This window comes from Typopeltis vanoorti, chromosome 3 (genome assembly GCF_054136105.1).
Source record: "Typopeltis vanoorti isolate ZY-2024b chromosome 3, IOZ_Tvanoo_1.0, whole genome shotgun sequence".
Classification (NCBI taxonomy): Eukaryota; Metazoa; Arthropoda; class Arachnida; order Uropygi; family Thelyphonidae; genus Typopeltis; species Typopeltis vanoorti.
In genome coordinates, this window is record NC_143551.1 from 48380066 (window position 1) to 48406390 (window position 26325).

The 26325-nt window shown below is 35.9% G+C and overlaps 1 protein-coding gene across 3 annotated transcripts in view; it reads left to right on the top strand.

Annotated features, from left to right (window-relative positions):
- Positions 1-26325, top strand: part of LOC150108109 (epidermal growth factor receptor-like) — a 495579-nt gene that overhangs the window by 384168 nt on the left and 85086 nt on the right. For all 3 annotated transcript variants that reach the window (XM_090415594.1, XM_090415593.1, XM_090415595.1), the window contains one exon: positions 14017-14152. In XM_090415594.1, coding sequence (XP_090271720.1) covers positions 14017-14152 — 136 coding nt within the window. The remainder of the gene's footprint in view (positions 1-14016; positions 14153-26325) is intronic.

The window sequence follows — 26325 nt, forward strand, 5'->3', positions numbered from 1 at the left end:
GATATGCATGGAAGAGTGAAGAAGATAGAAATGAATGATGTTTTGATTGGGGATTTAATTAATAAAGGTGTGGTGAATGAGAAGATACACAAGATTTGTTTTCTGGGAGGTCAACTGAATAGAGTGACTGAGTGATTGGATATGAGTAAGCAAGCAAAAGAGTTGGTAATGGGAACAAATGACTTGATTGGGAACAAGGAGAATGTAAGACTGGATATCAGGAGGTTGTTGAGAAGGATAAAAGATAATAGCATGATAGGAAAGATAATCAGCATGTTGCCCAGGTATGACAGTTATGAGATGAGGCAGAGAGCAAGCATTTTATGAATAATATGTTAGCTGAAATTAAAAGAAAGGAATGCAATTAATGTGTGGAATGAGTTTGAAGGAAGAATTGAGCTGTATAAGAATGACTGACTGCATTCAAATGGTTTGGGTGTGAGTCATTTGAAGAGACTGCTACTGGCAGGAAGAGTAGACAAAACAGGAATGAGATGGCCTTAGATGCCAGGCCATCTCATTCCTGTTTTGTCTACTCACACTTTTACTTCCTCTTTGATCATTGACTGTCCACCTGTCCACCCTGAGTCCCTGAATCAGCAACCACATACACCCTTTCTTCTGTGAAGAAAGGGTGTATGCGGTTACTGATTATGAGAAGCTCACAGATGTGGCATGGAACGATGAGCAGGACAGAAAAATGAGTGCTTCTTGGTGCTATTCAAGAACTATCTAGTAGAAGCAATGTCTAAATATATTCTAAGGGCAGAGAGGTTAAATAAGGTAGGTGTGAAATGAATGAATGAAGAAATTAAGCATGCAACAATACAGAGAAAGAAGACATTATGGAGGCATCATAAGATGAATGGTCATAATCAATTCCATGAGTACAAAGAACAAGCAAGGAGGGTGACTAGGTTGGTAAGGGTAGCAAAAGTGCAGTATCAGCAACTGTTAGCTAATGAAGCCAAATAAAACCCTAGGGAATTTGTTCAGTATATAGCCAGCAAAAGAATAATGATTATGGTAGGATGACATTGATTTTAGAGAGTGATGAAGGCAAGATTTCATGGGAGTGGACAAAACTCGAGCATCAATTTTATAGGCCCATCTGTTTGTCAAGTGTTGTGGTTAAAGCATTGGACAGGTTAGCAAGAACCTGAATTTGGTTATCTTTGTTGAACATCACAGAGTTGCTAAAGAGAGGTCATGTTTTAGAAATCCACTTACTTATCACAATGACGGCTTCATTGGAGAAAGGAGATGGATATACAGTAGTATTCTTAGGTTCTTCAAAGGTTTTTAATAAATTACCACACATGATAATTTGATAGCCAACCTCAGTGCAGATATTAGATTAGTGCATTGGGTTGGAGATTGGCTATCTGATAGATATTACCAAGTTTATGAGAGAGCAATATCCCGGAAGAGGAATGTTACTAGCGGTGTGCCTGAATGGTCTGTTTAAGACCATTGCTGTTTAACTTGTATATTAATGATACTGGGTTATATTCTAATGGGGATATTCAGTTATTTACAGATGATGCAAAGTTAGGAAGAACAATGAGGAGTAGAGCAGATGTTGTGATCTTCAAAGAAGACTTGAATAGACAGAGTGGATGGGTTTCAGGAGTAGGGATGATAGTTCAATATTGCAAAATGTAAGGCTTCAAAATTTGAAATGCAAAGATGGGATGTAGAGTTTACCCTTGGTGATGATATTATTATTATTATTACCACCCCAAGACCTTGTGGAGTCAAAGACTCATCTGGGAGGTCCTTTTATCACATACACAGCTTATCATACCGTGTTTTAAACACATTCAAACTGTTTGCAGACACCACATTCTCAGGCAAGTCATTTCAATCATTCACAACTCTGCACGAGAAAAAACTGCCTCTCACTCCCCTACTCACACCCTCTTTATACAGTTTCCAGGGTTGACCTCTGGTTCTTCCCTGATCTCCCACTATTCTCTGTAAAACTTCTCCAACATTGATCCTATAACAACCCCTTACCAACTGTAGATCTCTATCATATCTCCTATCTGCTATCATCCCTTTGGATGATGGCAGATAATGATCTAAAATTTGAGGACACATCACTAAAATTGTTAGGACAACACACAAATTCTAGCAATGATGTAGAGGATACTGACTGTAGAAGTAAAGAGATTCTAGTTGCATTGGCCTTGATTAGGCCAAACTTAGACTACTGTGCACAGATCTGGTCAACATGGTTTTCAAAAGGATGAAGATATATTGGAAAGAGTCCAGAAGTGATTGAGTAAGGTGGTTTCTAGTCTCTGGAATGTTGGGTATGAAGAAAGGTTGAGAAGATGCCATTTACAATCTAATGGATAGGAGGAAGAGGAGTGATATGGTAGAGACATACAAGTTTGTAAGGAGGTTCTTATAGGATTAACATTGAAGAGGTTTTTCATAAAATGGTGGGAGATGGGGAGAGAACAAGTGGTCATCCCTAGAAGCTGTATAAGGAGGGTATAAACAAGGGAGTGAGAAGCATTTTTTTTTTTTTTTGCATTGGGAGTTGTGAATGATTGGAATGCATTATCTGAGAGTGTGGTGTCTGTAGAGAATTTGAATGTATTTACAGCATGGTATGATGAGCTGCATGTATTACAAAGGGACCTTTGCAATGAGTCTTTGACTCTATGGGAGTTTGGAATAATATAATAACAATAATAATGTACTGTGTTAGAACATAATGTCATTAACAAGTAGTAACAACTGATATATTTCATGAACAGAATTCCAGTAAGTACTTACCATATTCATTTATCCAAATTTTCCAAAAGCATGTTTCTGTTTGAGATTAATTTCCTACTCTGCTGTTTATTTCTCCAACAATAGTTAGCTTTTCTTTAAATCAGCTGCACTGTCTAATGACTCAGATTCCTTTATTTCTATTGTAATGAATGATATGAACAAGAGATCAGAGGAAGTAAGAGGTTATGTGAAAGATCAGGAGAGTTGAACAGGTGAGACTAAAGTGCTTGTGAATGGAAAGAGGAGTAGTATAAAAGATGTAAACGACAGAATAGGAATGCAAGAAAGGCAGGGAAATGAGGGAGAGAAGGGCATAAGATGTTGGAAGTAGCAATGAATGTGTTTGTAACAGGAATGGCCTGGGATGTAGTTGCCATGGTAGTAGTTGAATCTAAGGGGGATGGAGTAAGTTATGATAAAGATATTGAAAGTTTTTTCACTTGGTTATACTATAAGTTAGATTAAGATGCAAGAAATTATATTCTTGATGAAATCCTCACTGAGTGGAACCAATGCTAAGTTATGAGTTAAATGATCCTTCAGATCACTTGCTGAGATTAGGGGGATCGCTTTCTACAATATACACTTGGTATATCATATCTGTATACTGGTCTTCAACTTTCTTTCCTCTACTCTCTCTTACCCCCCCCCCCCGTGCTATTAGAGCAAGTTACAGGCAAGGGGGGGGGGTAACTCTTTCCTCCCAAACTGTAGTTTCCACCATCTTCTTTTTTTTTTTTTGAAAAAAAAAGCAAGCCTTAAGGTGACAGAGCCACCACTAGGATATCTATTGTCATGCTAGTAACTTGACATAAGGAAATATATGTTACTTTCAAGTCTCAAAGAAATCCAGAAAGAGACACAGAAAAAGCTGGGAAAAATTTGTATTATATCTAGAAAATGACATACAAAATAAGACCCATTGTATATAAAATAAGTGGACAGAAAACATGGGAAAGACCACAAACTGGAAAAAGTTAAGAAACTTTGGAAAAAGAAAAATGTGGGGAAATATGCTACATGGAACATTAGAAGCATAGCATGTAAAGAAGAAGAATTAGATAAAATTTTAAATGAAGAAAATATAACAATTGCAGTTCTTACAGAAACAAAAAAGAAACTTAAAGGAACTAAAGAAACAACTAATTATCATATCATATATAGTAAAGTGGACAAACAAATACATGCAAAAGCTGGTGTAATGATTTGGATCCATAAATCAATTAAAGCAAAAATAACTCATTATACATACTGGAATGAAAGAATATTAGAAGTGCAATTAAAACTAAATAAAGCCAATTTAACAGTTGTTGGAGTGTATGCTCCTGAAGAAGGAAAAAAAAAGAAAATGATGACTTTTACAAACAGTTACAAGGGATATATGAAAAATTAAATAAAACAGACAATATAATTATAACCAGAGATCTTAATGCCAGAACATAATGAATACATTCTACAAACATAAAAATATACATAAACATACATGGTGTGCAAGAGGACAAAAATCAATAATAGATTACTTTATAGCAAATGAAAAAGCAGCAAACCTCTTCCTAAATGTTAAAGTCAGAAGAGAGCTAGAAATAGACATAGATCACTATTTAGTGCAGGCAAAATTAAGGTTTCTACCAAATGATTGTTATTATTATTATTATGTGACATCTCCAAGGAGTCCAAAGACTCATCGAGGGAAATCACCTGCTCTATAACACTCCGTCTCCACCAACTACAGCAAACTGCAGCAGCTGCCATCATCATCTACACCAAAGGCATCTACTGCTCACCACCACCACGACCAGTTTTTTCACAGACAATCACAAACATCCATGCCCACGGCAGGATTCGAACCCACAGCCTTTTGGCTGGAGAGTGGATGTACTACACCCCCACTGGCCAACCAGGCCGGCCAAATTGGTTACAAAAAATACAGAAAAATAAACAGACTAGAGAAACAAAATCTAATTACAAAGTAAGACTACTAAGCAATTCAAGTATAAGAAATTTATACCAACAGAGGATTAATAACTACTTAGAAAAACTACAAGAAAATGAAGACATCAAGAAAGAATGGAATAATATAAAATAAATGATTACATCAGCAGCATATGAAAGTCCAGGAACACACAAAAAATATCATAAAAATAAAAAATTCATTGTCCCATATATGTGGGACAATGAATTTTTTATTTATTATTTATTTATTGAAAATAAAAAGTTACCCTTTAAAAGATGGTTAAGTGTATAGCAAAAAACAAGAAGATGAAATTGACTATAAAAAAAGATGAGCAATAGCCAAAAGAAAAACCAGAAAGAGACACAGAGAAAGTTGGGAAAAATTTGTATCATGTCTACAAAATGACATATACAAAATAAGACCCAAGGCATATGAAATACTAAAACACATGAATGCAGATATAGCAGAAACTGCAATTATAAATTGCAAAATAGATTTAAAAGAATTCTTGGATTACTTTACAGATCCTTGGACAGATAATACTGATAAAAAAAAAAATTACATCAAAAACTTACAAAATGCTTTAAATGATATGATAACAATGAAATAATTAAAGGACAACCTAAGTAAAATAAAAAATGCTAAATCAGCAGGAGAAGATGGGATAAACTCTAAACTGTATAAATTTGCAGGAAAAAAATTTCATCAGAGATTATTAAAATTTTTAAATAAAATATATAGAAATGGACAAATACCAACAGAATGGAATACAAGTATAGTAACAGTAGCACACTCATTATTTAATCTGGGGGGGGGGGGCGAGTTGAGTAGATGATTTGGGAATACACACTACGCATCACATAAGGCCTATGGACCGAGCATCTGCAATGATCACTAATTCATAAATAGTATAGAAATAGAAAACAAGACACAACATAAATAAAAAAAATGAATTTTAATTAGGAAAATATTTTTGGAAAATTTTCTAGTGTTTTTTTTCCCTTTTTCTTTGGGGGAAGGGCCCTTCTCTCCCCCCCCCCTGGGTGTACCACTGTATAGTAATACCTATATTTAAAAAGGGGGATAAAACAAAACCTTCTAATTATAGAGGTATTAGTTTATTGAATACATGCTACAAAATATATAGTAGACTACTTAATGAAAATTGAAAATATACAGTGAAAAAATATTATTAGAATGTCAAAATGGATTTAGAAAAGAATGCTCTATAATGGATGCAGCTTTTTGTTTAAAACTACTTATAGAAAAAAAGAAGAGAATGTAATTTAGAAACTCATCATTGTTTATAGATTATGAATAAGCATTTGACAAAGTAAAAAGATATATACTTTGATATATTACAAAGAATAAATATACCTAATATTTTTGTACATGCAATATTGAACATATACAAAGATAATGAAAGAAAAAGAAAAATAAATTAAAAAAATGTCTGAAACACAATCTATAAACCAAGGAGTAAGACAGGGATACCCTCTGTCTCCAACACTTTTCAATATTTATATTAATGAAATGTTAATACAATTCAGGTATAGAAATTTCCCAGAATAACAAAATAAATACACTATTATTTGCAGATGATCAGGTAATAATATCAGATAAGGCAAGACAATTTACAAAGAGCAATATATAATTTAAACATTGTAGTAGAGCAGTGTGGAATGAAAATATCCATACATAAAACTAAAACAATGGCATTTTGTGAACAAATTCCAATTAAAAGTGAAATAGTCATTAATAATAAAATAATCTCCTGATTTACGCTCATGAGTAGACCCGCATTTCACCGTGCATTCATTTGAAACTGAAAATCCCATGGAATAGGTCAGTCAATCCTTATTCCAGGAGTGTCCTATGTCTGTAGATACATGTTCGTGGAGCTGGTTTGCCTTCTAAAGGATGAAAAATCCGAATTTTTGGGTGAAAAAAACCCTCTACCTCCGTATATGAGAACTGGCTAACTCTCCTTTAGTCGCATTTCACCGTGCATTCATTTGAAACTGAAAATCCCATGGAATAGGTCAGTCAATCCTTATTCCAGGAGTGTCCTATGTCTGTAGATACATGTTCGTGGGGCTGGTTTGCCTTCTAAAGGATGAAAAATCCGAATTTTTGGGTGAAAAAAACCCTCTACCTCCGTATATGAGAACTGGCTAACTCTCCTTTAGTCAAAAGAGACCAGATAAAGGTTCCTCACGTCATGGACGTGAATTGAACTACGGAGGCTCTAATAAAATAATAGAACAGATAAATACTTTCATTTATCTTGGATGTGAAATATCATATGAAGGAGAAAAAGAAAAAATTAAAAACTTCAAAATTTTTACAGATTAATTATAGGCCTGATGAATAGAACACTTAATCCAAATATTGTGCTAAAAAAAAAAAAAAAAAAAAAAAAAAAACATGCTTGAAAATATACAATACTTGAGCAGTGCCCACATTATTATATAGCAGTGAAATTTGAGCAATAAATAAACGAGATAAGCAAAGAATAAAAACAAATGAAATGAAATCCATGAAAAGAATTTTGCAATATACACATTATTAGACCATAAGAGGAACGAAGATATTTTAAAAGAACTAAAAATAAAATAAATAAAAGTAAAACTAAACAATTATAAACAAAATTGGATAGAACATGGAAACTGAATGGCCAATACCCGATATCCTAAATAAATAATAAAATATAGACCAACTGAAAAGATAAGGCCAGGTAGAACCTCAAAAGAGAATATTAGATGGATAATGAGACCACTGTCTAAATCTCACTGTTGCTGAGTGGAACCTCTGCTGAGTTATGAGTTAAATGATCCTTCAGGTCACTTGCTGAGATTAGGATGATCTGGAGGATTGCCTGAGTTTTTAAGAATTACCTTTACTTATATAATGGGTTTGCTTACCTATTATCATCACTATCATTACCCTAAGACCCTATGGAGTCAAAGACTCATCTAGGAGGTCAGTCCCTTTGTCATACACACAGCTCATCATATCATGCCTTAAACACACTCAAACTCTCTGCAGACACCACTCTCTCAGGCAAGGCATTCCAATCATTCACAACTCTGCATGCAAAAGACTTGCCTCTCACTCTCCTACTCATACCCTCCCCATACAGCCTCCAGGTTCTCTTCCCTGGTTTTCCCCTGATCTCTCACCATTTTCTCTTCACTAATGATAACCTTAATAATGATACCTCCTGGGGAGTAGAGAGGTGGTAGAGTTTTTGCCTGCTATTGGATGAAACCAGAGCCGGCGGATGCGGGCATGTGGGTGCCACTACGAAGGGGGTGCCGCCGCCGGGGCACGGTTCATAAGTTCATTTTTAAGTAACAACATTTTTATCATAAAAACAAAAAATTCTTAGAATGATCAATATTAAAATAATTAAGGCTGGATACACCGAATAAAAATTTAAAAAAATTGTATATTACCGTCTCTTTGAGAGCAGGCTAAATGCTTGCCTGCAAAATGTTGTGTCTACTGCAGTCTATCTAAAGTGAAACGGTGAACGGATTTTATGCACAGAAACGAATTTTCATAAAAAACATTTGATGCTAGTTAACCAGTCATATGGTATGCATCTCAGTAGGCTATTCTTTCGTCTCTATGTCGTGTTGTGTAATAATTTCTTGTGGGTATAAAATAGAAATGAAATCAAAAATTAAAAAAAAGTTATCCGGTGCACAAAATCGTAAGCGTCATGCTGCGAAAGAAGCAGATATTAAGAAACAAACTGGGGCTCTTAATAAATTTGTTAAAATATTAAAATATTCTGATGCAGATTGTAACCAACTCAATGCATCAGAAATCAAAGTTGAAGAACTGTGTACATCAGCCAGTTTGTATGAAAGTACTATTGCAACTATTGAACAAGATAACAAGATGCATGATTTAAGTGAAAAACAGTTAGGAGAAGATTTAGTTGTAGTTGACCACGAAACTAACACATTGTTAGTTTCTGTAAATTTAGAAGATCCAGGTGAACGGGGAAATATTGATGAAAAATTACAAGTTGTTTTAATTGAAATGGGGCCTATTCAAAAGAAAAAAATACATATTGTCGTATCTAAATTTGACGACACGTATTATAATAGAAAAATGGAAAATGGTGAGCTCATGCCAAGAACATGGCTCATTTATTCCAAAACTATAAATTCTGTTTTTTCCTTTTGTTGTAAACCTTTCGCACCTACTGTATCAAGTCGTCTTGTAGAAGGTTATAACGATTGGAGAAATGTAAGTACAACTTTGCATAGACATGAGACTAGTTTAACTCACATGAAAAATTTCTTAAAATGGAAGGAACTTGATAAAAATTTAAAAAACAAAACTACTATTGATTGCCAGACTCAAAGCATGTATGAAATGGAAAAGAAAAATTGGATGAGTGTTTTAGAACGCTTGATTGAAATTATAAAATTCCTTGGTAGTCAAAATTTAGTTTTTCGTGGATCATCTGATAAATTATATGAAAGGAATAACGGCAATTTTTTAAAATTAGTCAAACTGTTTGCAAAGTTTGATCCCATTATGGAAAATCATGTTGAAAGGGCCCTGCAACAAAACAATAGAGTACATTATTTGAGTGAAGACAGTTAAAATGAAATATTGGAAACTTTAAGTAACGCAATCAGGGATACAATTTTATTATCAATTCGAAAATCTAAATATTATTCCATAATTTTAGCTGCACACCTGATGCAAGTAAAACAGAACAAATGACCATTATTATTCGCTTTGTTTCCTGTGACAATGGAATTGTCAAGATCAGGGAAAACGTTTTAGGTTTTGCAGATATATCAGATTCCACAGGACGTGGTTTATGTGCAACAATAATGGAACAACTGGAAAAATGGAGCATTCCCATTGAAGACATGTGAGGTCAAGGGTATGACAATGGGGCAAATATGAAAGGGAAAAAATATGGGCTCCAAAATTTACTTTTGAACAAAAATCCTTGAGCTTTTTACGTGCCATGTTCTGCTCATACTCTAAATTTAATCATTAACGATGCAGCCAAAGCGAATGCAGATACAATTAGTTTCTTTGCAATTATTCAAGAAATATACAATTTCTTTTCATTCTCTTACAAACGTTGGGCAATCCTTTTAAAATTCATAAAAAAATAACATTGAAACAGCCATCAGAAACACGATGGTAAAGTAAAATTAATGCAATCCACCCTCTACGATATCAGTTAGGAGAAATTTACGATGCACTTTTTGAAATTTTAAATAATGAAAATTTTAATAAAGAAGCAGCATGAAGCACAAACATTATGTGCTAAAATAAAGGACTACAGATTTATTTGCTCTCTTATAACTTGGCATGATTTACTTAACAGAATGAACCCTGTGAGTAAAATGCTTCAAGACCAAAATATGAACATTACACTTGCTTTAGAATCTGTCGAAAACATAAAAATATTCTTACAAGAGTATCGATCAGATATAAATTTTAAAGAAGTTCTAAAAATGGCAAAAGAAGTGAGTGAAGAGGTGGATGGAGAACAAGAATTTAAAACTGGTACGGAAGTTCGACGAAAAAAGAAGACAACGACAATTGGACTACGAGCATCATGACAAAACGCCACAATCGCCAGAAGATAAATTTAGAGTGAATGTGTTTTATACACTTCTGGACGTTGCAATGTGTTTGTTAATAGCACGTTTTGAATAACTAAAAACATATTATGATAATTTCAATTTCTTGTATAGATTACTACAAATTAATAAAGATTTACAAAAAAATTGTGATAATGTAGAGATTCTCTTGAAGGACGGCGGCAATAAAGGCGTAAATGCAATAGAACTATATGAAGAGTTATGTGCTTTCTGGGATATTTTTCAGAAGGATAATTTAAATATTCAAAATCCTTTTGATATTCTTAATTTTATTGTGTCCAATAATTTATCTTTCCCTAACTTTTCAATTGCTTTAAGAATACTATTATCTTACCTGTTAGCGGTGAACGTTCCTTTTCCAAGTTGAAATTGATTAAAACCTACTTAAGAACAAGTATGTCACAAAAAAAAGGCCTGTTAGTTTGGTGTTAATAGCTATTGAAAATGATATATGTGCAGAATTAAATGTTGAGACCATTATTTCTAATTTTGTGAATATGAAATCAAAAACCCTAAAATTTTAATAAAAAAAAAATTTCAAGTATGTTTATGTAATTTAATTTACTTTCTGTTATTCTGTAAAGATGTTATTTTTGAATACTTATATTAAATGTTCTAATTATTTCTGAATTCTTTTCTTATTTTCTCATCTATCTTGAATTTCTTTTATTTTCCTAAAAGATAGTTCCAGTTGTAAAAAATTTTTAATAATTTTTATAAGTTACTAAGAATTTAGTAACTTGTAAAATGCAAGTATTTTTTAAACTTTAGTTCAAATAAATTTTAACTTTAATTAAAATTCATTTTAATTTTGTCAGCGATTCGGGTCAGTGAGAAGGCTATAATTCCTGTATCATTATATTCAACGATTAAAGTGAAGTGACTTTATCAAAATTTGCTTTAACTTTTGAGAATTTTTTGAATATTCGGATTTTTAACAATTATCTTGCCTAGTCAAAGCCCCTGGTTCGTTACATTTAGCGAACCAACGTGTGGCTGTTCTGTCAAAATTTATTTAAGAAATTTCAAATAATTTAAATTTTTATTATCGTAAAAGAACCACACACGCTGGATTGTTACAGGGGTGCTTAGATAGACATTGCATGTGGGCGGCAAAGACCCTAGCGCCGGTTCTGGATGGAACCACTGCTCAGTTTCCTGTTGTGGAGTTTAGCAATCTTTTAGTGTCACTCAGTGAGATTTAGAGCTGACTTGTAGATCACTCAGTGAGATTTAGAGCTGACTTGTAGATCACTCAGGATTTTTGAAGCGGTATCCCTGCACTTAAACATACCCCAATAAAGGTTGAAACTGGTTTGGGTAGTGACAGTTCCCATATGCATTACACACACCTGAAAGGATGTATGCTTTGCATTATAGTATACTAGGGCATGTGAATTCATTAGCTTCTGTATACAAGTAGCCCTGCCATGAAGATACTTCACATGCAACTTTATTTGCTTACATTTGGATAAAGGATTAAACCAAGAATATAATTTCTTGGCATCTTTAATTTATGGTGGTGATAAAGATTAATATATTATTTCCCTTATTTCTGATCCACCTATGCAGGCTACAAGACCTATAGCACATTGGTACCATGTGTGAGCAAGAGGAATCTGTGTCACATTTTGCTTGAATAGCTGAGGGTTTTAATTTTTGGGGAAGGCAGACTATGGAAGACTGTTCAAATGGATAGAAGTAGATGGGATGAAGAAGGAGGCAGTAAAGTTGGTTTGGTGAGTTTCAAGATGGACTGTAAAAGGGTGTTGGGTAGCAGTGGCTCTTGTTTTAAAGATTTTAGAGGAGAATGGAGGAATAATAGTGGCCAATTCAGCAGAGCACTGAATTGGCCACTACTGACCACTTGAAAGTATCTGTAGAAGAGGCACGAGGCAGAAACTGAACGTCTGTGTGTGTGTGTGTGTGTGTGTGTGTGAGAGAGAGAGAGAAAGAGATTGAAGTGAATATGTGAGAGAGGGATCATTAAGTAGCTGGATTGTCCTTTTCTGGATAGAATTGGCAATCTTCGAGAGTATTTTGGTGCTCCACCCCAAATATGAAAGCAATATTTCATGGCTGGGTGGATTTGCACTTTGTATAGAGTTAGCAGCTGTGAAGGTATGAAGTAGTGTCTTGTGCGAAAAAGTACACCAAGTGTTTTGACTGCTGCAGAAGCTATAGTTGAAATATGTTTGTGCCAGGAAAGATTGGAAGTGTAGGTCAGTTCAAGAATGGAAATCTGATCATGTTTGGATATCTCAGTATTATTAAAAGTAGAGGAAGGGATGAAGTAGTGTCTTGTGCAAAAAAGTACACCAAGTGTTTTGACTGCTGCAGAAGCTATAGTTGAAATATGTGTGTGCCAGGAAAGATTGGAAGTGTAGGTCAGTTCAAGAATGGAAATCTGATCATGTTTGGATATCTCAGTATTATTAAAAGTAGAGGAAGGGATGCGAGCTCTTTCTTGTGAGAGATCAGACTGAACTGAGTTTTGGTGACATGCTATATTTGGTTGGCATATTTTAATTACTCAAAGATGTAATTTGGAAGAGGAGGACGAGGCTTACCTCCTTCAACTATAATCATACAATCCACAGAAGCTGTAGCCGGAAACAGGACATTGAGTAGATTGTCAATGCTGTTTCCCATTGTAAAGATGGGCAAAAAAGTTATAAATTATTTATAGAAAATTATATATTAAAAACTTCTCTATATTGGTGTCCTAAAACATCAGTTTGCTTCATGCATGCAAAACAGATGAAACTCAGAAAACAAAAACAGCAACGCATGACAGATGAAATGTTCAGTTGGATTGATTGACACAATAATCAATCACAGCTACTGATTTTTGAGTGGTATTGTCTCAGTGCACAGCCTCAACTTCTAGATGGTTTACAACTACTGGAATGCTAAGAATTTGATCTGCTGTGGCATCTATATGTCTATTCAAAGGGCTCAAAGGTGTCCGTATTTGTGACTGCACACCCAGGCTATTAACACAAATGTGAGACAATGTTTATGCTTTGAAAAGTGTACTCTTCATGAGGCATTAGTATATTGTCTTTAATTTTAAGAATTACATGAAGCCAGGAAACAATCAGGAGAGTCTTTAACAGGAATGAATGCAAAAATATAATATCGGTGATATTGCTATTCTGTGGTTGTCCACTGCACACCTAGCACATCCTGAATATACATCCCTGGTGTGTGTGTGTGTGTGTGTGTGTGTGTGTGTGCGCGTTTGCGTGCATGCGTGCTCGCTTTTCAGCCAACAGACTATGGGTATGAATCATACTGTGGGCACAGTCGTTTTGTGAATGTCTTTAAGTGGGAGATAAATTTCTTGTCTGGTATGAGATTGCTACTCTGTTTATTTTAAAGTGGCTTGGGAAAAAAAAAAGTCCATTTTTGGCCTCTGGAATAAGGTTTCTTGATTATCTAACCATGTGTGTGTGAGAGTGAGAATAACACCTATGAAAGAGAGCCATCAGGCTTGCTCTCTTTCACAGGTGTTATTCACACACACACACACAAAAGTAATTAACAATTTTTGCAATTAAAATGCATTAAAACTTACATGCATGCATATATTTATATTAATGTTTTATTTAATTCTAGAGCACAGGATCATCTTGGTGCTATTCTTGGAGGTGTAACTGGTTGCATAGTGCTTCTTGGGATCTTTCTTGCTGTCTTTAGTTATCAGTGGCTACAAAGAGCCAGAACCAAAGAAAATACAGTGAAGATGACAATGGTAAGTGCTGTGACACGGAGTAGAAAATTATAGACTGATCAGTATCAATCAGGAGGGATGATTGATATAATAATGAAAAAGTTAGTTAAAACCAGAATTCAGGAATATATGATAGACATATGATTCTCTATGATACTGCAAAAAGTTAACAAGGCTAGGAAATTTATGAATAATGGTAGGCAAACACATAAAATCACTTGGATATTAAAGAACACAAAACTAGAAATAAGGATATTATTTTCCCTCTTTATATGGTTGGATACAACCATATATAGACTATTATACAGAGAAGTTTCTGGGGAGATGAAGAAGTAGTACAGAGAATCTAGAAGTAGGTGGCACAATATTTTAGAAAAGAGTGAATATGATAGAAATATGGGTTACTAAGAGGGGATTTTATATGAAAGAAGCAGAAAAAATTTTCAATACATGACAGATGAAGAGAGAGAGAGAACATGGGAGATACTTGTGGAAATTTTCTGAGAATGTAATTAGTAAGGATATGAGGTCTAGATTGGAGGAATATTGCAAACGTTGGCAAAATATATCAAAGGATTACTTGGATGTTGAAAAACACACTAACAAGTAAAGATGGGAAGTTTCCTCTTTATAAAGCTAAAATTGGCTCTAACCTTATGTGAAATTAGCAACTCTCATCTGTTCACCTAAGGGCAAATGCACTCCTTTATCACATCCAGGAGTCTATGAAGTGCCCTGTTCTTGCCATCAAGTCTACTACGGACAGACAGGAAGAACTGTGGACATCCGCCTCAGTGAACACAAAAAATATATCTGACACTTTCGCTATGACAAGGCAGGTCTAGCAGACCATGCTTTGGATACCCCAGCACACAGGATCAATTGGAAAAAAACAAAAGTAATGCACAGACGTGTGTACAAGTCAGAGAGGTTGTTCCTGGAATCAGCAGAAGCCTTAAAGCATACTCCAAACCTTAACAAGTATGGCTGTATAAATCTACCAAAGATTTGGGAGACAGTCATCCTAAGACCAAATTAATATTTATTACTTTGGGTTCTGGTGTCGTGGCTAGCTGGTGGAAGGACGAGCTGTCAGAGAGCTCCTGAAAGATTTGTGATTTGTGTTGATTTATTAATATTTTGTTAGATTTACTTGTGTAATTTTAGTATATTATGGCAGTTTTATTAGTGTAGTTAGTGTACTAAAGTGTTTTATAGCATAATCTATGTCGGGAAGTCACCGCTAGAGGGATTCGTAGTGTGTAGTGTTCGTGAAAACTCCGGATAAGATAAGCGTTATTTTCAGTTATCGTTGATAAATTTACTTTAAAATTTGCGTAGTTTTGTTTGCCTTGCTTTGTTAGTGTGTCTGTTTGTGTGTTTTTGGTGTTTATAATTTATAATTTGATAAAATACGTTACTAGTATGGCACCAGTACGAAGGAAAATGGCGGCCAGTAATGATGGTTCGCCATCTTCTTTCAAGAACGGTAATGTAAAGGAGATGATTCAGTGTACTATCTGCGAAATGTACGCTTTGCGGAGTGCGGTCAGAGTGTGGTTAGATGATAATAAAGGAGTGAATGTGTGTAGAAAATGTAGGGAGAATGAGGAATTGAAGTGTATTTCGGATCGTGAGTGTGATATTTTTGTCAAACTTCAGAATGAAGAAAATAGGGATATGACAAGAAACGGCGAGGTTGTACCAGAGAATTGGGAGGGTGTGAATGTAGAAAGTGTGAATGATAGTATTAATGGTTTTACAGAGAATAAAAAAGATGAGATAGATGCAATGAGTGAGATCGCGTTGTTGAATGGTGCGATACAAAGGGCAAAACAGCAGCTAGAGCATATGAGCAAAAGTTGACTGAATGAACCAGCCAATAATAAAAAGTATGACAGGAAAAATAGGCGTATGAGTGTGAACATGAACAAAATGAAGGATAGAGTGCTGTATGGAGACTCGTTAGTACGAGGTGTGTTAGTAGAGGATTTGACAAAATCGTACCAACCTGGTGCGACCATAAAGGATGTAACTGAGTCTATTAGAGAGCAAAAGGAAAGGGTGAAAGAAATGATTGTTGTGGCAGGTACGAATGATTTGAAAGGAGATAAAATGGATATGATAGAAGACCTGAATGAATTGTTTGAGGTAGCAAAAGAAAAGAGTGAGAGATTTAGAATGATTAGTCTTTTGCCACGGTATGACAGTGAAATGTTTAAAAGGAGGGCCATAATCGCGAATGACTTTATGCGTGGGTTATGTATGAAGAGTGGTGTGGAATTTGTGGATGTGTGGAGTGAGTTCGATGGGCGAAAGGATCTATATAAGATGGATGGCTTGCATTTGAATGGTTACGGTGTAAGGAGACTTGAGAAAGTGTTGCTGAATGTAGTGGATGTGCAAATTCAGGGAAACTAGATTTATTAAGGGGGGAGGGTAGATATACAGTCCTTAGGGAGGCACTTAAATGTATGAATGAATATAATATGCCCGAGCGAATAAGGACAACAAATCAGAGTAGGATAGTTAATATAAGGCATCAAGGTAGGGTTAGGGCTAATGGGGGTCTTAAATTCATGTACACTAATGCTAATTGGTATTAGTGAATCATGGCTGACTGTAGATGATATAGCTAGTGGGATTGAATGTGATGGGTATAGTGTGTTCAGGAATGACAGGGAGAATAAAATGGGGGGAGGAGTATTGTTGATGATAGCTGATGAACTACAGCCAAGGAGAATAGAAGTTGAATTGCAGGATAGAGAAAAGAGCACATTTGAGGCCATTTGGTGTGAGATTGTGGCTAGCAGAACTAAATATACAATTGAGTACTGCTATAGACCAGGTGATGGAAAAGATGGTGGTGACAGTATGCACAAGCAAACAGAAGAAATGAGTGGAAGGAGGGTAATTATTATGGGAGATTTCAACTATGGTTGCATTGATTGGAGTGAGGAGAGGACACACTGGAGGAAGGAATTGGATTTTATGTGGTTATTAAGGGATAACTATCTGCGACAGCATATAATGGAAAATACTAGGGGTCAGAGAGTGCTTGACCTAGTAATTACATCTGAGGATTTGGCTGTAACAAATATGATCACATTGCCACCAATTGGTGAGAGTGATCATAGGGTCTTGACTTGGGAGGTGGCTAAAGGTGTGGAATTTTCAATTAAGACTGGGTACATGTGGAATTATTGGGCTGGAAAGTATGACAAGCTTAGGAGCTTGATTGGTTCAGTGCCATGGCATGTACAACTGCAAGGACTAGAGGTTGATAGTGCATGGGAGGCAGTTAAGAAGTGTTTGCATGAAGCAATGGCTGACTGTATACCTAGAGTCCGAATAATAAATCAAGTAGGGGTTAAATGGATGAATAACACCATTAAGCTTGAGCTGCAAAAAAAGAAACAACTATGGAGGGAATTTAAGGAGAAAGGTGACCGGCAGGCACATGAACGGTATAAAGCGCAGGCCAGAAGGGTAACGAGTGTGGTAAGAAAAGCAAAAAAGGATTACGAAAGAACATTGGCCATGCAGGCTAAAGAGAATCCTAAACAGTTTTTTAGATATGTAGCAAGTAAAGGGAAAAATGTACATGGCAGAATGATTTTAAAGAATGCTGATGGTAGGGAGGTAACTGAATCAGTTGAGATAGTGGAATTACTGAGCGAGCACTTTGCAAGTATATATCATCCAGGTGATGACATTGCAGAAACAAATAAACCAGTAGATTATACGGGAATTGTGGTGAATGAAGTGGAGGTGAGTAGTCTATTGCATAACCTCAATGTCAATACATCCGTGGGATTGGATGGTATACCAGCTCGTGTCATATGAGAAGCAGCTAAAGAATTGTCAGTACCCTTGACCATTTTGTTTAATTTGAGTCTCGGGTCTTCGTTAGACCCGAGGGGGTGGAAAAAGGGGAAAATAGTTCTACTGCATAAAGGTGGTTCCAAGGCTGCTGTTGTAAATTACCGACCGATTAGCATATCAGGAATCATTGTCAAGGTCTTAGAGAAATTAGTCAAGAAAAGAATACAGGATTGGATAGATGAAAATGGGATATTTTCAATTCGGGGACAATGGGGGACAACATGGTTTTGTGAAGGGTAGATTATGCCTCAGTAACTTGCTCACATTCTATAACACAGTGACAGCTGAACTGGATAGGGGTAATGGGTTTACAGTGATACTACTGGACCTTGCCAAAGCCTTTGACAGGATACCACATGGAACCCTAATCAGTAAACTGGAGCAGATGGGGATAGATATAGGGTTAGTGAGATGGATAGGAGGGTGGTTGAAGGAAAGATACCAGAGAGTGGTTTATGCAGGAGTGGAGTCTAAAAGATGGCTTGTGACTAGTGGTGTGTCGCAGGGCTCTGTTCTTGGACCACTGCTTTTCAATTTGTTCATCAATGATATAGGAAAGGATTTGAGAGGAAGTGTTCACTTGTTTGCTGATAATGCAAAGTTGGGTAGAGCAATTGTGAGTGCACAGGATGTCAAAATGTTACAGGACGATTTGGATAGTTTGGAGGACTGGGCTAAGAAAAATGGATGTCAATTTAATGTGGCAAAGTGTAAGGTTATGCACTTTGGGGTGAAAAGAATAGCAGCAGTATATCGCATTGGTGGAACCGTACTCCAGGAGATTGACGAGGCCAGGGATTTGGGAGTGTTGGTGGATAGGGAATTGAAGTTTAGGGGGCACATTGCAAAAGTGACTAAATCAACTCATCAAATCACTTGGCTTCTGAAAAATACTTTAACATGCAGAGACAAACAAGTTGTTGTTCCTCTGTATCTACCCTTGATAAGACCCCATCTGGACTACTGTGCCCAGTTATGGGCACCAGGGTTTCTTCGTGATGGGGAGGAAGTGGAGAGGATCCAGAGACGAGTGACCAAGATGATAGAAGGTCTGTGGAATGAACCTTATGAGAATAGTTTGAAGATTTGTGAATTGCAGAGATTGGACGATAGGCAAAGGAAGGATGATATGATTGAGACATTCAAATTACTGAAGGGTTTCTACAAGATTGATCCAGAAGATATTTTTGAAAATATGACTGGTGGTGGGAGGACTAGGGGCCATGCATGGAAGCTGGGCAAGAGCGTGGTTGACAAGGGTGTTAGAGCTAGGTTTTTTACTTGGAGAGTGGTGAGTGAATGGAATAAGCTTCCAGAGTCTGTTGTGGGTGCTATGACCGTGAATGAGTTCAAGGCAGGGTATGATAGATACTGTGTCAATGTCGAATAGTTGTTCTTGACATGATGTTAGGGCCTCCGGCGATGAGTCTGTCGACTCCTTGGAGTTGCCCGGGACAATAACAATAATAATACTTTTATTTTATTTTATTTTTTTCAAACTTTCTAAGACTATTATTTGGACTACTATTTCAAAACTTTGAACTATTTTATTTTATTTTATTTTTTTTAACCTAGATGGCACCTTATTAGGACTTTAGTCTTGTGTTGCACGCTGCAATTACTTATACTAGCCCCACTGTTACACTGAATTGTGGTTGTATTGCATTTTTAACAAACTTTGTGTTGTGTGCTCTGAAGATGCTGGATATAATACCACCGAAATATTAGCTTTTAAGTTAATAAATAGTTAGTTTCTTATCCATCTGTGTTCATATCAATACCGTTAAATCTATTACAACATGTACAATGTTAGTTATGAGGATCGGCTGAGGGAGTGTGGACTGCAGAGTTTGGTAGATAGAAGAAGGAGAGGTGATATGATTGAGACTTTTAAACTGTTGAGAGGTGGTTACAGGGTTACAGGGTGGTTACAGGTGGTTACTGGGGAGTTCTTTTGCTTGGTTGGCAGGAAGGAGTCATGACAAGGGGGCCATCCCTGGAAGTTACGAAAGGAAACTGTGAGAAAGAGGGTGAGAAGTGGTTTCTTTCCATGGAGGAAGGTTGAACCATGGAATGCATTGTCTGATAAAGTGGTGAGAACAAGAACGGTCAATGCGTTTAAGGAGTGATATGATAGACTTTGTGTTTCCTAGGAGGGACCTCCCTTGATGAATCTTGATAGACTTGTGTTTCTTAGAAAGGACCTCCAATGATGAGGCTTTTGACTCCGTGGAGGCCTGAATAATAATAATAATAATGGGACCTACAGAGGTGTGTATGGATACAACCTCTCTTTCTTCATTTTAATCTGATTAGGTGAATTTCTTAAGGCCTTCATTAATGTAAGAAACAACTACAGTATATCACAAATTTGGACAAAATCAGTTGTTGCAACCTGTAGAAGTGTTTGTGGAGGAAGAGAACAAAAAAATGGATTTTTTTTTTCTTTTCAAAGTAAAAAAAGTAAATTTTTTTACTTTGAAAATAGTAAAAAAATATATATATAAATAAAATCCTGTTATTATATCATCTTCCTTCAACCACATCTCAGAGACCCCAATAATCTGACTGGCTGATGCTATCAGCAGCACCAATTCATCTCCTTTATTCTGGATACTCCTGGCATTAGTATAAAGCATAAAAATGTCACTGTTTCTATATCTATCATTATCCCCTCCTGACTCCACTGGACTCAGCATTACCTGATGTATTCTTCCTTCTCCCAAGCACTTTCTAAATCCAATCTGTACTTCCAAAATAAAGTTTTCAGAATATTGTATTAATTTGTTATTTAAAATTCTGCTATATATTTTGTAACAATATATAGCAGAATTTAGAATACTTATACCTCTATAATTTTTAGGGTCATCTTTATTACCTTTTTTAAAGATAAGGATCGCAGTTGCTTTTTTCTATTCCATTGCTGGGTTACTTGTTGAATAATTTTATTTAAAAATAATAGTAGTCTTTCTTTGAATTTTATTCTTGCATATTTATATAATTCTGAATTTAACTTATCTTCTCCAGGTGATTTTCCATTTCTTGTTTCTTTCAAGCTGATTTCTAATTCTTCTTTAGTTATTTTCTTTTCATTTTCATTAAATGTTTGTGAGTTATCTTTTTTAAAATATTTTTCTGTCCACAATTCTGTATAGAAATTTAGAAATTCTTCTAATTTCAATTTTGTGTTTAATTTTACTACATTGGGTCTTATTTTATATAAATCAGGTTCTAAATTAGAAACAAATTTGTTCCATGATTCTCTGTCTTTTTCTGACTTATCATCCTCTTAAATAAATCTGCTGTGCCTTCTGAAAGGCATCTCCGAACATCTTTCAAAAATTATGAAGAAATATAAATTAGCTGCTACCTACAAACCAATCAACCAGACCTACAATTGGTTACCTTCTACTAAAGACAAATTCTCACCTCTGATGCTACCTGGCATGCACGAGGGCCCATGTTCCTGTAAATTGTCCTACTTGGATAGACAGGTAGATCCATTAGCATATGCATTTCGGAACATCAAGACCATATCTGTCTTATGAAACTGCAGAAATCTGGCCTCGCACAACATGGAATTGAGAACCCAAACCATAGGATCCATTGGAAAAAGACCAAACTTCTACATAGATCTTTATATAAACATGAACGTTTATATAAAGAAAGTGCCGAAGCGCTATGTCACAGACCCAATTTGAACCACAATGACTTTCTTACTATCCCTAAAGTCTGGAAAATTGTCATTGTAAATTGTGTAAAATAATTTATATATGTTATCTCATTTTAATGTAATCTTTTTTTTTTCTCTCTCTCTCCAGATATATTTTAATTTAATTCTATAACACGCTACTGCAGGCATAGAGGGATTCCATTGTAAGCATGCACCATAACTGTATGTGATTCCTAGTATTGTTTAAATCAACTGTACTGACGATGTCCTATGATACTTATTAAAAAATCTTATTACTGTGGTTACGCATGTATGTTTAGTCATACTCTTGTATATTGAACCTGTATGGGTTGGCAAATAAGTTCATTCGGTTTATGCATTAGTACAAGTTTACGCCGATTGTTGCACTACCGTGCAACGCTACTGCGCTATTGTGCAGTTGAAAGGCGACATTTCACATAACCTTTCAGTGAATTTTCGTTCGGCCTACTTCAGTTGCATGTGTGTAACATATTTTTAGAAATGGGAGGAAATAATATACTTTGCTTTTTTTATTTCAAAAAAAGCAAACAAGCTGTGGAGGCCCATTAAAAAAATGCAGCGTATAAGAGGATAGTGCCTTAACAGAACGCGTATGCCAAAAGTGGTTTGCCAAATTCTGTTCTGGAGATTTTGATCCCAGTGATGCGCCTCGTGCCAGTCGCCTGACCGAGGTTGATTCGAGTGTTGTGAAGGATATTGTCTACAAAAATCCATCACAAACAGTGCAGGAGATTGCTACAGTACTGAACATATCCCATACAAGCATCAAAAACTATTTGCACAAGCTGGAATCTGTTTCAAAACTCAATGTTTGAGTTTTGAAACATATTTGGGTACTGCATGAATTGACTGAGGCCAATATGACTGATCACATATCCATCAGTGATTCGCTGCGATGTCACCAAGAAAATGACCCATTTTTGAAGCGGATGATTACGGGAGATGAGAAATGGGTCATGTACGATAACATGGTATGTAAAAGATACCGTGTTATGTCATGGGACACAAGAGCAAACCACTGCAAACAACCTCGAAAGCAGGATTGCACCCAAAGAAGATCATGCTCTCTCTGTGGTGGGATTATGAAGGTGTTGTCCACTACGAGGTGTTACCGTCAGGCAGAACGATTGATTCAACTGTCTATTGCTCACAGTTAATGTGACTGGCCTGTGCAGTTAGCACAAAATGTCCTGAATTGGCAAATTGGAAAGGAGTTGTCTTTCACCATGACAACGCGAGACTCCACACATCATTAACAACCTCGAGTAAATTGTTACGTCTTGGCTGGGATGTTTTTCCGCATCCTCCACATTCACCAGACCTGGCGCCTTCTGATTACCAGTTATTCTGATTGTTGCAGAATTCTCTGAACGGGAAAACCTTCGCTAATGAGGAAGCTGTCAAAAGACACCTGGATCAGTTTTTCGTAGGAGTTTTATGAATGCGGCATAATGAAGTAAGTGGACAGATGGCAAGAGGTCATTGATAAAGAGGGTCAATATATAACTGACTAGTATGTATTATATATATTAAATAAAATGTGTTTCATTCCACTCTGAAAAACTGAACGAAGTTATTTGCCAACCCAAATATGTTGAACCTGTATGAAGATACCACTATCAATGATAATACTGTCAATGATACTTTACTTTTTTCTTGTATCTTCTATGTGAATTTGTGTATAGCTTTATGTTGAAACATGTATTAGTGATTTATTTATTTATTTATTCGTATGGCATGAATATCAAAACATGCAGTACAATACACTGTCACTTTAAAAACATATAAAATTAAAAGTCAAAAGTCATTTTAAAAAACCAATAAAATTAAAAGGTTACATCCATATTGGTCAGATAGTTCATAGCTCAGGTGTAGCACTTAATTAAAAAGTCCCATTTGTCTCCTGAATATGCTCTGAGATAACACTGAGTCACAATATGGTCCACAGTTTGTCTCTGAGCCCCACAATCACAATGCAGGGATGGTCATTTACCCTATTTAAAAAGCATGTCCGTACATACACCATGACCAGTTCATATTCTATTAAGCTAAGTCCAGGATTTTCGTGGGAGGTGTGAGCAAGCATCAAAACTTTCTTGTGATTCATTGAGAGAAAATTTTGTGATGTTATCTGTCTGGCTCTCCCACTGTTCTTGCCACTTTTGCTTTAGGTCAAAGTTAGATTGTAGTAGTAGTTGGGCTAATTGTAGTGGTGGATGTCTTGATCTCAATCGTCATACACTAAAGTCTGGGAGATCTAAATGTATTGGTAGGGCTGTGTTCTCCAAGATTTTCTTATACTCCTGTAAGAGAGTCTTAGTCCTGCGCTGATTTGGAGGAACAATCTTACTAAGAGCTGGAAGCAGTGTGTGGGCATTGATTTAATTGTGCCAGAAATCAGTCTCATTGTATTATTTAGTTGGCTATCAACAAGTTTAACATGTGTGCTATTTAGCCACACTGGTGAGCAATATTCGGCAACAGAGAAAACTAGACCAAGAGCTGTAATCCACAGATTATCAGCTGTTGCTCCCCATGTCGTGCCTATTAGTTTTTGTATTATTAGCAGAAACGTTTGTTAGGTGTTGCTTGTAAGAGAGCGTGTGGTCCAAGGTTACACCCAAGTACTTTGGAAACTTATTGTGTCATAGTAAACATCCTTCAAAGATGATATGTAAAGTGACCATATGATTATTAAGGTGAAAGCTCGATACTTCTGTTTTGTTTGGATTGAGCTGGAGCCTCCATTTTTTGTAATATTCACCTATTGTTTTCAGATCTTTTGTCTTCAGCCTGACTCATGTTTTTGTGTCGAATGGCAATTACAGTGTCATCAGCATAACAGAACTTGCATGAGATGGTAGCAGGCAAGTCATATGTGTATAGGTTATAAAGTAAAGGTGCTAATACTGACCCTTGTGGAAGACCATTATTAAGTTTTTGTTGTCGGGACATTTTACTTCCTAATATAACTTGAAAGAAACGTTCAGTGAGCATGGAGGAAATTAAGTGTGCAGTCCATTTACATGGGACAATGCTAAGAAATTTGTATATAAGACCTTCATACCATACTGTATCATAGGCTGCTGTTAGGTCCAAGAAGACAGCTGATGTTTTTCTTGCTTCTGAAATCCAGCTTCTATGTATGATGTTAAAGTGAGCACTTGATCACAGCAACCACGTTTTTCTCTAAAACCAGCTTGTTCAATTGGGACATGCTGCATAATTGGTATGGACAAGCTGTTGTACAGAAGGCGTTCTAACATTTTATAGGTGCAACTCAATAAAGCAATAGGTCTGTAACTTTTTTCCTCCTGGGGTGGTTTTCCAGGTTTAAGAATAGCAACTATTTTTGATTTCTTAAACTGGCTAGGTAGTCGGCCAGTCAGTAATATATCAGAAAAGAATTCACAGAGCCATTTTATAGTATTTGGCCTGCTATTAATCAGAAATTCAGGATGGACACCGTTGAAGTCTGGGGCCTTGCCTGTTTTGATATCTTTTATGATGGCTTTTACTTCATCTATAGTGAAGATTGAGGCATATTGTGAGAAAGCAGGGGCATTTATTTTTAAAACTCTAAGTTCTTTCTTAACTTTCTTGGTATGTTCACGGTCCCTAGGTGCCCTTGACATATTAACGATTTGATTAGCTATTTTCTCAGGGGAGATAATTGTGTTTTTTCTTTTAGGTAGATTAGTTGTGGATAGTTGTTGGAAAAGATTCCAAGCTTTTCTACTTGATCGTTTGAAATCAAAGTTTTCAACTGTATCAATCCATTTTGTTTTTCGAGATGAGTTCAGGCTATGTAGTAATTCATCTGCTATTTCAGGATCTTCACATCTCTCTGTAGAGATGTTCACGCTCTTCATTCCATTCAGGGACATAATCTTTTCTGTAACCTCTAGGGATATATTTTTTCGCAGTTGATATGATTGCTCCTACAAATCTCTTGTACTCTGCAACTCTAGCATGTATCCAACGAACACATTTATCCAATTCATTTGCAAAATTTCTCCAATTTGCTTTTTTAAAATTCCAACGCAGTCGTGGAAAGGATCTTGCCATAGGTAGTGTCATACCAATTTCCAGTAACACCGGTCGATGTTGACTGTGTGGGAAGTTAGAGAGTACATATTGTCTTGCTGGTAATGGTTGCCCTTCTGTGTTTATTGAAACAAAACATAAGTCCAGATTAGACTCTGTTTGCCATGCTGATGATCTAAAGGTGTTTCTATCTTTGGCATCAAATACAAGGTGTATATTATTTATTTCTGCCAATTGAACGAGGGTAGTCCCGCAGTCGTTGTTATCACGGTACTTCCATTCTTCATGATGGCTATTAAAATCACCAATCCATACTGTTGGATGTTGAAAAGTAGGTATCACATCTATAGACCATGATGTTAAACGAGGTTTATAGACATTGACTATTGTTATGTTGTGAATTTTCACACTCACAAGATGAGTATCGTCAGGACAGAAGCATTTTCTATATCATCCTTGCTATATGTTGCAATGTCATAATTCCGGTGGTATGTAGCACCAATCAGAGTGTAACCAGTTATTTTTACTCTTCTATTAAGGTCGTCTT